Source organism: Salvelinus sp. IW2-2015, unplaced genomic scaffold, assembly GCF_002910315.2.
Source record: "Salvelinus sp. IW2-2015 unplaced genomic scaffold, ASM291031v2 Un_scaffold136, whole genome shotgun sequence".
NCBI lineage: Eukaryota > Metazoa > Chordata > Actinopteri > Salmoniformes > Salmonidae > Salvelinus > Salvelinus sp. IW2-2015.
Window position 1 is genome coordinate 96958 of NW_019942520.1, and position 14400 is coordinate 111357.

At 41.7% G+C, this 14400-nt stretch overlaps 1 protein-coding gene and 1 long non-coding RNA gene across 4 annotated transcripts in view; both read left to right on the forward strand.

Moving 5' to 3' along the window:
• Positions 1 to 676: 676 nt before the first annotated feature.
• LOC139023889 (uncharacterized) lies at positions 677 to 8537 on the forward strand. 2 transcript variants are annotated; one of them, XR_011475115.1, is made up of 3 exons: positions 677 to 796; positions 5554 to 6645; positions 6772 to 8537. It is a non-coding gene; the product is annotated as an uncharacterized lncRNA (long non-coding RNA). The 2 variants fall into 2 exon arrangements; XR_011475116.1 differs by having other exon boundaries at positions 687 to 796; positions 6254 to 6645; positions 6772 to 8536.
• A 2521-nt stretch (positions 8538 to 11058) lies between these two features.
• LOC112068165 (ras-related protein Rab-40B) overlaps positions 11059 to 14400 on the forward strand; it is a 42346-nt gene continuing 39004 nt past the window's right edge. The window contains exons 1-2 of one of the 2 annotated variants that reach the window (XM_024135225.2): positions 11059 to 11448; positions 11653 to 11889. In XM_024135225.2, coding sequence (XP_023990993.1) covers positions 11748 to 11889 — 142 coding nt within the window. In that variant the 5' untranslated portion in view covers positions 11059 to 11448; positions 11653 to 11747. The remainder of the gene's footprint in view (positions 11449 to 11652; positions 11890 to 14400) is intronic. The other variant, XM_024135226.2, reaches the window with a different exon arrangement.

Genomic DNA, 14400 nt, shown 5'->3' on the forward strand with positions numbered 1-14400 from the left:
TGGCCTTTCTAGGGAGTTTTTCCTAGCCACCGYGCTTCTACACCTGCATTGCTTGCTGTTTGGGGTTTTAGGCTGGGTTTCTGTACAGCACTTTGAGATATCAGCTGATGTAAGAAGGGCTTTATAAATACATTTGATTAATCAACGAGGGGCTATGCATTCTATGAAAAATAWTGAAGGCTGTGAAGGTGTGTTCTACGACGCGCGATAGCGAAGTGGAACTGACCTTCCACAGTTGCTGTAACGCTCGTCTTCCTCCTCTTCTGAGGAGGAGTAGTASGAAGGATCGGAGGACCAATGCGCAGCAGCATAATAGGCTAATACATTCAATATGCTGTAAACTATTGTATATTTGTTGAACTGTTCCACTTTCTCATCCCTCATCACCCTAATTACTATAACACACCCCTCACTGTGGTCATTGGCTGCACTAATTGCAGTGTTTGTCTACACAACAAGGAGCAAGCACTCATGCTATTACTCTGAAGAAAGCACTGTAAAACGTTGGTGGTTTACCCAATACATTACTGGAAACTTATATATATATATTGTGTGCAACTCTCTATTTATATAGCTTGAAAATACAATCTACACAGGACCTTCTAATCAGCAGGGCTGCGTTCACTACATTTCTACGTTCTGGAACGTTCAATTGAACGGAAACGGGGCTGTACTGAACGACCAGTTGAAAAACGGGGAGGGTTTGGGGAATGCTGTCAGCATGGCCACTACCGTTTAAACACGTCACTCATTGCTTCAAGCCAAACCTCGCCACACCCACCAAACGGAAACAAACGTAACTCGAAGTCTGTTCAAAAACGTTGTGGGGAAACGGGTCGTTCCGTAAAAACTGTTATACTAAGATAATACGATTATTGAAATGCTGTGCTGGTGTTATGAGTCGTCGGAAGTGTAATGGACAGTTTTAGCCAACTGAAATGTGAGACAAATAAAAGCGCCCCCAGCAGCTTTAATAGATCATAGCCTACTGTAGATAACTAAACATTTAACAGTTTTACGAACTGTAATTGAACGCCTAAATGTTTATTTTCTAGCATTTTAATATGATTTCACCAGATAAATCATACTTAGCAAAGCCCGAGGTAACAGCCAACTCTGTCACAAGCGTGTGAGGACTGAATGGTGCTTTCAGGACAACTGACAATTCAGGGAAAAAACGAGGCCAAATCATGATGTAAGTGATCTTCAGGTCGGAATTCCGAGTTGGATGACGTTCAAACGATTTTTCTAGTCGGAGCTCTTTTTTCCTAGCTACCAGTTGTCTGAGATTTCCGAGTTCCCAGTTGTTTTGAAAGTGGCAACACGGTTATACATCTGAACTTTGCATCGATCTTGTCCTGCGTTTATTATTTGTACTACCGACAATACACCACTAGAGGTCAGGTGATGAACGGTAATCATTGATGCAATCAAAAACTGTGGCGCACTACGAATACCGTACGTCTGTGTGGATGATCTCATTTTATGTAATGTGAGCAAAGAAAGCTTTATTTGGGGAAAAGGAAAAAACAAAGCGACACTCAAATAAAARTAATGGACAGAAAATGAAAGAAATTCAGTCAAACTCGAGTCTAATTTCTCTCAATTGTTTCAATTTCACTATTTCAGTGCAAAAAAATAGGCTACAATGTTTTATTATCATGTAGGCCTACACATGTCCCATGCCTTTGGTGATTTACAGGCTAATAACGAATATGTAGCCTAATAATTACAATTAATTCCTCGAATCTCTCCGTGTTGCCTGGTGTGCAATTACGCAATGGACACAGTGGAGTTGAAGCTGCCGCCAGCAGGCAGCTTCTCTCTTATTGTTACATAACCCATCTGATCAACAGACCCAAGGCATCCATCCACTACACCAGGGCTCTTCAATCCTCTTCCTGGAGATATAGTGTCCTGTAGGTTTTCGCTCCAACCCTRATCTAGCCCACCTGATTCTAATAATTAGCTGGTTGATAAACTGCATCAGGTYAGTTACAGCTGGGGTTGGAGCTAAAACTTACAGGAGGGTAGCTGTCCAGGACAAGTATTTATGACCACTGCACTGTAAATAATACTCTACTGCTCGCAATGCAATGTTTACTCACTGGTATGGGGGGTGATATATGCCAGAATTWAGCCTAGGCAACCATACCACCACGTGGCTGTCGTTTACCATTGAACRTCTGACTGAAATGACATGATACCAACGTCTKCGYGACRCCTGCGTGTAACTAACATGTCGTCATACCAACRCCTTACTAACGTCTATGTGACGCCTGYGTGTTAATGAAAGTCATAAGATGCATAGTTTATATTAATATATTTAATCTCAATCATAAATGTTCAAGCTGACATTCCGAAGTAGCCACCTTGAGCAATAGTGTAGCCTACAGCTTGTGTATTTCCTGTTATCGCTAACTGCCTAGAAAAGATTATGTCCAATCTATAGGTCATCTGTCTTTCCCTCAACACCTCATGGCATGTTATTTTATCTCACTGTATACATTCTAAATGTTGTTAACCAATCACAGACTGAGTTGTTACCAGTTCCCAGTAGGCTACATCAGACAACCAATAAGAGTTGTGTCCATGGCTTTCAGTCGAATAGAGGAGTGCTATTCGGGATCCTTGGGATGTCCATACGTCAATCAAGTATAAATGTAAAATGGTTAAGTTAAGTTTTAGTTAAGGGTTATAGTTTAGGGTTCAGGGTAGGGACGTCCCAAGGAAACCGGATAGATGTGACCGTTCATAGAGTGAGAGACAGGCACGGTATTTGAGAACTCTGCGCAGACATTTGTTTTGTTTTTCTACAAGCAACAGACATGATTTTCGAGGGTGTCTGCCCCAGATAGTTTCCTTAGAGACGATGAAAAGAATTACCAAGATGTCCTTAATCCGATTGAGGAGTAAGTAGGCTATATTTAAGTTTGTAATATCGTTAGAAAATATTTAGGCCTACTGTGTTAAGGCAAATTTGGTTAATTTGAAAATAATCACTTTATGTTTAACGTATTGTTGAATGCACATAGGCAATATTATTTACTGAGTCAATAGGGGAGGAGCCTAGTGTACAATAACGTAATTTGATGTGCTAGTATTATTTATTTCATGGATGAATTAAATTATAAATGAAAATATACACACATGGTGCTATTGGATATATACAGTGCCTTGCGAAAGTATTCACCCCCTTGGCATTTTTCCTATTTTGTTGACTTACAACCTGGAATTAAAATAGAATTTTGCGGGGGTTGTATTTGATTTATACAACATGCCTAACACTTTGAAGATGCAAAATATGTTTTATTGTGAAACAAACAAGAAATAAGACAAACTGGACTTGAGCATGCATAACTATTCACCCCCCCAAAGTCAGTACTTTGTAGAGCCACCTTTTGCAACAATTACAGCTGCAAGTCTCTTGGGGTATGTCTCTATAAGCTTGGCACATCTAGCCACTGGGATTTTTGCCCATTCTTCAAGGAAAAACTGCTCCAGCTCCTTCAAGTTGGATGGGTTCCTGCTGGTATACAGCAATCTTTATGTCATACCACAGATTCTCAATTGGATTGAGGTCTGGGCTTTGACTAGGCCATTCCAAGACATTTAAATGTTTTCTCTTAAACCACTCGAGTGTTGCTTTAGCAGTATGCTTAGGGTCATTGTCTTGCTGGAAGGTGAACCTCCATCCCAGTCTCAAATCTCTGGAAGACTGAAACAGGTTTCCCGCAAGAATTTCCCTGTATTTAGCGTCATGTATCATTCCTTCAATTCTGACCAGTTTCCTAGTCCCTGCCGATGGAWAAACATCCCCACAGCATSATGCTGTCACCACCATGCTTCACTGTGAGGATGGTGTTCTCGGGGTGATGAGAGATGTTGGGTTTGTGCCAGACATAGCGTTTTCCTTGATGGCCAAAAAGCTCAATTTTAGTCTTATCTGACCAGAGTACCTTCTTCCATATGTTTGGGGAGTCTCCCACATTCCTTTTGGCGAACACCAAAAGCAATGTCTTTTTTCTGGCCACTTCCATAAAGCCCAGAGTGCACGGCTTAAAGTGGTCCTCTGGACAGATACTCCAATCTCCGCTGTGGAGCTTTCCAGCTCCTTCAGGGTTATCTTTGGTCTCTTTGGTGCCTCTCTGATTAATGCCCTCCTTACCTGGTCTGAGTTTTGGTGGTGGCCCTCTCTTGGCAGTTTTGTTGTGGTGCCATATTATTTCMATTTTTTWAATAATGGATATAATGGTGCTCCGTGAGATGTTCAAAGTTTCTGATATTTTTTTATAACCCAACCTTGATCTGTACTTCTCCACAGTCCCTGACGTGTTTGGAGAGCTCCATGGTCTTTATGTTGYCCCTTGCTTAGTGGTGTTGAAGACTCTGGGGCCTTTCAGAACATGTGTATATATACTGAGATCATGTGACACTTAGTTTAGCACCAGATCTTATTTAGGGTCTTCATAGGAAAGGGGGTGAATACATATGCACGCACCACTTTTCAGTTTTTTAGATTTTTTTTAAACAAGTTATTTTTTGCATTTCACTTCACCAATCTGGACTATTTTGTGTATGTCAATTGCATTAAATCCAAATTAAAATCTATTTAAATTACTGGTTGTAATGCAACAAAATARGAAAATAGAGTGAATACTTTTGCAAGGCACTGTACATATTTTACATTGTAATATACTACTGTCACGCCMTGACCATGGAAAGCTGTTTATTCTCTATGTTGGTTGGGGCGTGATAGTGACTAGGGTGGGTCATCTAGGTGAAATGTATTTTTATGGTGGCCTGATATGGTTCCCAATCAGAGGCAGCTGTTTATCGTTGTCTCTGATTGGGTATCATATTTAGGTAGCCATTTTCCCCATTCTGTTTGTGGGATCTTGTCTACGGATAGTTGCCTGTGTGCACCAATAGCGTCACGTTTTATTGTTTTGTTCTATGAGTTTCGATTTATAAAAAATGTGGAACTCTACGCACGCTGCGCCTTGGTCTAATCATTACGACGAGCGTGACAACTACCCCTACATGCCATTGTCCACTGTCAGTAGGCCTACACATTCACACTAACTGAATTAAATGGAGGATGCAAAAATACTTTTTACTGAAGAAGGGAACGAGGTACGACATACAACTTCGATCGAAGACCTTAAAATCATGCCTGACAARACCAATGAAATCATAACGGTATCCTAACATAGTGTGGATACAGGAGTAGCCTATTCTACAATAATGTAACTATGTGCTTGTATTATTTATCTTATTGAAAAATGTGGATGGTACGCTACTTAATTTRATGATTACAGTATTGTACAAGGTAGATACAGGAGTAGCCTATAGTCTACAATAATAATGTCATTGAATTTACTTTCGTATAATTTATTTAATTGATGAATGAAATTGTAAATGGGGATGAGTGACTACTTCATTCAGTGATTACTGAATGTCTTGCTATCTCTGGRAGTATGTTAATGAAGGCTTTTCAGCTGTTGAACTATGGCAAGGTCAAACTAATTTCTAAATCTATCTTTCTTTTAGTCAAGAAGTGATGTGCCATAGCTACCCACCACCCACACTGCTCTCCCTCCACAAGCAACCACATCCTCTTCTCCTGTTCAATTAATTTGCCACTACACTGAAAAGTACTGTACATACTTACCTCTGTGCCCATCTCATTGCAACATGATCCATCCAAGGCCAAGCTATGTATGGATGGAGTTCCAAGAAAAGACATGAGAAGATRGCAAAGGAGATATATCTTGARTAACAGGCAGATGTTTGAGTACAGAATGAAAAGGTGTAAACTTAACAGGCTAAACTTACTTGTTGAGTACACTCAGAAAGGGGTTCCAACAGGGTTCTTTGGCTGTCACCAAAGGAGAACACTTTTTGGTTCCAGGTAGAAGTCTTTTTGGTTCCATGTAGAACCCTCTGTGGAATGGAGCCCAAARGGGTTCTACCTAGACACAGAAGGGGTTCTACTTGGAACTAAAAAGGGTTATCCTATGGGGACAGCGGAAGAATCCTTTTAGTTTGTAGACAGATGGCATCCCTAGAGGGGGGTGTGTACTGTCACACCCTGATCTGTTTCACCTGTCCTTGTGATTGTCTACACCCCATCCAGGTGTCGCTTATTATCCCCGGTGTATATATCCCTATGTTTCCTGTCTCTCTGTGCCAGTTTGTATTGTTTGCCAAGTCAACCAGCRGTTTCCCTTGTTCCTATTTTTCCCCCCAGTCTCTTTAGGTTCTAGTCCTCCTGGTTTTGACCCTTGCCWGTCCTGACTCCAAACACTCCTGCCTGACCACTCTGCCTGTTCTGTCTTCAACSCTGCCTTCCAACTTGTACTGTTTGGACTCGGATCTGTTTACTGAACCCCTGCCTGGCCTGACCTCGAGACTGCCCTTCGTCTGGTACTGTTTGGACTCGGACCTGGTTTATGAACTCTCGCCTGTCCACCACCTACTTTTTGCCTACCCCTTGGATTAATAAATATCGGAGCTCAACCATCTGCTTCCTGTGTCTGCATTTGRGTCTCGCCTTGTGTCCTTATAACCTGATGTGATCAATACGCCTTCGAGGACCACCTTCAAGTATGGGCTGAGAAGGATGTGGAGGTATTTGACCAGGTAAAAATTATTGTCCGCTGTTAATTTATTTGCTGGTCTTCCAAGAGAGATATATATATATATATATAACAGATGTATTTGTAATAATATGAAATATAATTGCATTTATTTCTATTATCAATCAAGGTGAGACTGAACATGGACAGGGCGCAGGAGAAACAGAAGGAGAGCCACCGGAGGAGAATCAAGGGGACCAAGTGCTTCAACATCCAACAACTTCTTAGGGCTAGTTGTCTCGTCAGCAGGACACCTGACGACAACATCCGGTGAAATTGGAGGGCGCGCAATTCAAATAAATAATCAGAATATTAAACATTTATGAACATACAAGTACCTTATATCGGTTAAAAGCTTAAATTCTTGTTAATCTAACTGCATTGTCCAATTTACAATAGGCTTTACAGCGAAAGCATACCATGCCATTGTTTGAGGACGGCGCCCTACATCAACATATTTTTCAACCAGCACAGACTTCATAAAATCGCAAATAGTGATTTAAATAATCACTTACTTTTTGAAATTCTTCCTTTGTTTGCAATCGCAAGGGTTCCAGCTACAACATGCATGGTCGCTTTGTTMGATAAAATCCTTCTTTATATCTCAAAAAGTCTGTTTAGTTGGCGCCATCGATTTTCAGTAWTCCAAGTGTTCAACATGCAGACAAAGGAATCCAAAAAGCTACCGCTAAACTTTGTTAAAACAAGTCAAACTACGTTTCTATTTAATCCTTAGATACCCTAAAATGAAAAAAACTATAATATTTCATACAGAAAGAAGTATGTTCAATAGAAAAGTAAAATTAGCAAGTGCACGTCCTCTTCGTCACGCGGACTGATTTCCWACTGTGACTCTTTGTACCAAAACTCAAAATTCTTCCTCGTTTTGGAAGAAACAAGCCTGAAACCTTGATCAAAGACTGTTGACATCTAGTGGAAGCCATAGTAATTGCAATCTGGGAGCTGGAATTACATAGGGCCCATAGCTTTCCATTGAAAGAGCATGGGATCTCAACAACAACAAAAATAAATCTGGTTGATTTTTCTTTGGATTTTCTGCTACTATATCAATTGTTATAGTCTGATACATTATTTTAACATTTCTACAAACATCAAAGTGTTTTCCATCCAATGATATCAATTATATGTATATCCTGGCTTCTGGGCCTGAGTAACAGGCAGTTTACTTTGGGCATGTAAGTCAGGCTCCAGTGGTCATGACACCACCCTGGAGTTTCTCTCACATCTCATCTCTCTTTCTTTTTCCAGGGACATCCCTTACCTCCCTCATCAACCCCACTGACATAAAACATTTCAGACATGTAATCCTTTCTTTTCTGTCTGCCATTAACATGATTGCATGTCTAATTAAATAAAACAATAACTGTACTTTTACATACCTGATATGCCTGTAACCTGTGTGTTTGCTTGTTATGGCTGTTTCCTACCATGTTCCCTTTACTCTGCTCCTGTTCTCCAGGACCTAGGGGTTCTGCCTAACACCCAGACATGGATCCACTTGATGTTCTCCATTCCCAACCACCCTCCAGCTTTTCATTACATCAGCTACTGTTATTGTCATGTTGTCATTATCTGCTACGAAAGAGCAAGAAAACTATCATACTGGGCACATAATGTGAGATGCACAGATTAGCGAAAAACACTAGCATTGCAAACACTCAGAACAAAGAGAGCAGCAGCGCCTGGACTTTGCAGTCTCCCTCTTCTGAGACTGACTGCCTGTTGAAAACAAGTGACAGGTAGAACCTCTCATCCACACAGCACCCACCTCCTCCCTATCCCACACACCAGAATTAAGTATTTCAGTCTATGATTGCCATGTGAGTCTACAAAAATTGTAAAAGTAAATTGACACATGTAATTAAAAAAAATCTACGTTTATATATTTAAAATATTGCCAGATTGGTTTTCACAGCTGTTTCATATGGTGTTAATTATTGTAAATTGTAACGTATCCCTCGATGGTATTTGTTAGTTCAACATTATTCATTGTTGGATCATAGGACATAAAATAGATATATATATATATATTGAACCATAAGGGTTGTACTAATGAGCTATGATTTTAAAAAAAATATCATAATAGAGGACTACTAAAATAATATTWTTTCAGTGTAGATAAGGGATGGCTTGTTTAAATGAAAACCAGCCATACAAGCCAGTGTATAAATCAAATGTATTTGCATATGAATGGAGTGGAAATTAGATTACTTTGTGATCTGTAACATAAGTAACATTAATGTGTGGGGGGGGATCGAAATTATATTATTGTTTTACCCTGATACCTGTTTATTCATAAAAAGCAGAAGATGGTAAATAATTTTAATCGCATATGCAAATTAATAGCAAAACAAAAGCTTATTAACAGGAATAGATTTAGCCTAATTGGTAACAAATATGAAGTGGGGAAAAGTGAGAATCCTAGTCAGGCAATTTTTTAAATCAAATCTAGATTAAATATAGGTCTTCATGTGTATCAAATCTGTAGGCRATTGTGGGCTAAATCAATGACAAACAGCTGAAATGTTGATCTGTGATCAAAACAGGCTGGGGTGTTTTCGGTTCCGTTTAGGCGTAAGAACGCAACTGCACTGAAATGAATAGCCTAAGCAAACAAGCGGTAGCATATGCTTTTTGCCTGTATCTATAACAAGGGTTAATCCTATATCCACACATACCCCCTCAATTCGAGACCTGATTTTAACCATAAGACACCACCACAGAAATTGAGGCCTAAGGATTGCATGGTGACAGTGAATTTTTTAACCTTTATTTAACTAGGCAAGTCAGTTAAGAACAAATTATTATTTACAATGACAGCCTACCAGGGAACAGTGAGTTAACTGCCTTGTCCAGGAGCAGAACGACACATTTTTACCTTGTCAGCTCGGGGATTCGATCCAGCAACCTTTTGGTTACTGGCCCAACACTCTAACCACTAGGCTACCTGCCACCCCATGTCTATTGTGTCTATTAAACCGGTAAACTGGGAACCTGGGGGGGAAAAAACGAGGTAAAATCATGACATCAGTGGTTTTCAGGTCAGAGAAAGATGCCAGAGTTTCTGAATTGGAATTCCGAGTTGGATGACCACTCAAAACAAACATTTTCCCCAGTCTGAGCTGGTTTTTTCAGGGTTTCCAATTGTCTTGAATGCACTGAAGTCGGAAGTCAGAGATTTTCGAGTTCCGAGTTATTTTGAATGCGCGTCTAGAGACCTAAGCTCCCTCTTATTTCTGAATAGGGCTACCCCGAACAAAGAAGCCCTTGTGTCTGTATTGAAGTGAGAAATAGGCATATCTATACAGTAATGGTGGCTGGCTACGATATCAACTAGCCTAATAATTTTTGTATTGAGGTGATATGCCTATTTGAGCTAAATCGATAAATGAAATTGATTAGATTACTCCGACAATGAAAWWTWTTTTTTACAAAATCATGTACATGTAGATGTTTGTAAGGTGTTCATGGTGAGATCTTCAAAAATAAACTAAACAGACACTTAAACTAACACTTGACTCGTAACACATGTAGACTTTTTTAAGGCGTTCATTGTTAGATCTTTCATAATAAACTTACAAGCAAGCAGACGTGACCTGTCAATGCCACGTCTACGTGACGTGTATGTGTCACGTAACCTGAACGTGACATGAACGCGACTGCAGTTTGAAGCCGTAGGAAAAACTTGTCTCCATTGACAGTCCATGTTAATTCGTGGCGGTATTTTATGGCGCTAGGAAGACTTTAGGTGACTTGGTGAGAGGTATCAGTAGCTTCACAAAGCTTCATTCTGGCACGAATCACCCCCTACACACTGATGAGCGTAGTTTCTCTTTGGTAATAGGCTATTCACAGGACAAGAGATCCCTGATCTGTTATTGTTATTGAGCAATGTATCAAATATAGCCCTTTATTTATAATGGTACAGTTCAGTTGTATTTTTCCTGAATTATGTATATTGTATGTGGCCTATTGTCTCTAACAGTTTTTTCTTAGGGAAAACCTAATCCATTAAATTAGGTAATACTATTATTGATCACATTTTAACCCGATTTGTAATTATAATTTCCTCATCAAAATTATTGTAACTGTTTTTCTCAAAATGTGCTGCTGTTTTACAGCGAGACTGACTGTCCCATTGTTGTCTGAATATAAGAATGTACGTAAATCCGTGGAGCTGTTCTGCGCTAGGCTACGTCAGAAATCGTGCCCAGCCAAAACACAACAAACCAAGCCACGCTGTCCACTGCCAAACCAGTGGCTGCTGCGGGCGCCCACAAATACTGACCCGGAATCAGTTCAAGCAGCCGTCATCGGTCATCCTATCCCTTCCTACAGGGTTATAATCACTAACACTGATCTCTTATCAGGGCTAGCGTTGACTCCAGCTCAGACCGAACAAGGCTTGGCTAGCAGCGGTAGTCACACCCCTCTCTTGTATCAAATGGGTATTTAGGGTTTTTGACGGACGTTTGCAGCGACTACTACGGATTCAAGGCTGCCCTAGCAACCCGCTGGATGAGCCAACCACAGCGGCGCAAGGCTTGACCCTCTGCGGCTACTGGAGACGTGCCTGCTTGGAGAGCGGAAACGACAGACATCCGAGAGAGCTGCGGAACAGCGTGGCTGGCGTTCCAAAAGCAGGACTATAAAAAAAAATGACACTTCTGGTACTTTAAAGGCACGGTAGCGTGAATGAATGATTTATGGAAAGAAGATTTGAGCACAGGAAACAGGTTCGGCGTGAGCGGCAAGCTTTGATGTTACAGTGGATTACACTGTAGATGTAGGCTCATTTTTATAATTGTTTTATTACATTGTGTTGTCACTTTCGGTGACCAATTTGACACTTGTAGCTTTCGTTCAAGCTCCTATTTTGGAGACTTTGGGAGTTACCAGATATTATTTTTGAATCGTAATATAAACAGTCGAAAAACACCACATTCAATTTGTCTCTCTTCTTTGCTACTTTGATTCGTGCGTCACACAGCTCAAATCTCGAGTTGGCGGAGAAACGGAAGAAGTGATCGAACAGTCGTGTACACGGTGTTCCATGATGGAACATAATCATTCTTCACCGTGAGGATGAACCACAGAACCAGCCCCGCCAAGGCTTACGATTTTCTGCTCAAGTTTCTCCTGGTCGGGGACAGCGATGTGGGAAAGGGGGAGATACTTGCGAGCCTCGAGAACGGAGCCAGCGAGTCTCCATATGGCTACAACATGGGTGAGTGTCCAGTTTACAACAGTGTAAATACAAAGAAACAAACAATACATTTTCAAAAATRTATTTATTGAAAAGGTTTAACATTACTTCTACACCGTGCTTCTACATCTGCATTGCTTGCTGTTTGGCGTTTTAGGCTGGGTTTCTGTACAGCACTTTGTGACATAGCCTGATGTAAAAATGGCTTTATAAATACATTTGATTGATTGATGTTATGATCACCACGAATCGAAATATTGAAAGGAAAATATATTGATTGCGCAACACAAACCAGTGGTCACACGCAGCCCATTTTATGCACAACTCGTTATGGCTGGTACAGTRCATGTCATCTGAGCCCAGAAAAGCGCAGTGCTCGTCATTCCTTAGCTAGCCAGTGCACATTCTTTAAGTTTAGGCGGTTATATTTGGGATTAGTGGACTAAGACCATGGCTGGGCATGTCATCTTGGACGTCTGAGAGTATGTGTGTCCCAAATGGTGCACTACTTCTGTAGTGCACTATTATAGTGCACTACTTCTGACTAGGGCCCATATTACTCCGGTCAAAAGTAGTGCCCTATTTAGGGAATATGATGCCATTTCGGACCAGAGTATGGATGATCATCATGAATGGCAAGACATATTATGGCGTTTGATGATGTCACCCACCAGTGTCAGAGCTTGACAGTCTTCTCTTCTAGGGGGAAAAACAATAGATGTTTTATTACTGGAGATATTGACTGACTTGTTGCACTCTGCCATAAGAGGTTGACTCTGTAATATTACAGTTATCTGTCAGAGAACTGGTTGTCTCTCCCCCAATCTTCCCTCTTCATCTCTCTCTACTCTCCTCTCCGCCCTTCTCCCCATCCTCTCTCTCTCGCCTCTCCCATCCTCTCTCTCTCTCCTTCTCCCTGCTCACCAAACTACATCTTTTCTCCTAGCCTCTCCCCTCCTCCACCATTTTCTCGCCTCGCCCTCTCTCATTCTCTCTCTCTCTCTCTCTCTCTCTCATCTCTCTCTCTCTCTCTCTCTCTCTTCCCATCTCTCTCTCTCTCTCTCTCTCTCCCCATCTCTCTCTCTCTCCCCATCTCCTTCTCTCTCTCCCATCCTCTTCTCTCTCCCTCCATCTCATTCTCCCTCCTCTCTTTCCACCCCTCCTTTACTCTTTCCCATATCTTCACCACTCTCTCCTACTCTCTCTCTCTCTCATCTTCCCTCTCTCTCTCTCTCTCCTCTCTCTCTCTCTCTCTCTCTCTCTCTCTCTCTCTCTCTCTCTCTCTCTCCACACCTTAACAATGTAACACATGTGCCATAATGTACCTTGTACCTGAACATAACAGGAGTGTAATGAAATCTTGGCCATATAATGTCTCACCAACCATTGCTTTTCACAATGTATAACTTAAGTGTGCTACCCTAAAGGTGGTAGGTAGATGTTGATTTCAGGCATGTCTGAGCTTGTTTCTGCAACCGTGGGAAAACTCTCTCTCTAGCGTTGGTTCGAAGGCACGTTCAAGCTTGTTTCTTCAACCGTGGGAAAACTCTCTCCAGTGTTGGTCGAAGGCAGCTCAGGCATCAGACAGCTATTCAGGCAAAGCCCACACCAATGCTTTCCAATAAGTCAATACCTCCAGTACTGCCCGAGCCACAGTTTTTCCACAGCAATCATCACACACACTGCAAGAAGAATAATGAGGGAAACAGAAGAGCTACTGCAGGGCATGATATAATAATTGGGTTGTGAGCATAAATGCATATTTCTGTTCTCTGTAAGTAAAAAAACAAAACAATAAAGTGCATCTTATGTTTGTATTTAATACAGACTTGCTCATCCTGGATATACAGATAGCTGACTCTGCCCAGGATGTTGTGGACATGTTAATGAGGTATATGAGAGCAGAGTGTACCTCAGAGACTGACTCTTCTAGTTCCAGGCCTGGGGAGAGAGTACCTCAGGGACGGACTCTTCTAGTTCCAGGCCTGGGGAGAGAGTACCTCAGGGACTGACTCCTCTAGTTCCAGGCCTGGGGAGAGTGTACCTCAGGGACTCAGGACTGACTCTTAGTTCAGGACTGGGGAGAGTACTTCAGGGACGGGGACTCTTTAGTTAGGCCTGGGGAGATGAGTCACCTCAGGGACCGATCTCTAGTCCAGGCCTGGGGAGAGAGTACCTCAGGGAACGTGATTCTCTAGTTCCAGGCTGGGGAGAGTGTCTAGGGTGGTATACTAGGTTCAGGCTGGAGGAGGAGTACTCAGGACGGATCTTTAGGTTCCAGGCCTGGGAGCAGAGTCTTCAGGGACGGATCTTCTAGTTCCAGGCCTGGGGAGAGAGTACCTAGGGACGGGCTTCTTAGTTCGGGCTGGGGAGAGAGTATCAGGGAGATGTCTAGTTCAAGTGGGGAGAGAGTACTCAGGGAGAGGCTTTCTAGTCAGGCCTGGGAGAGAGTATCCAGGGACGGCTTTCTAGTTCAGGCTGGGGAGAGGTACATCAGGGAGGGGCTCTTCTAGTTCCAGGCCTGGGAGAGTG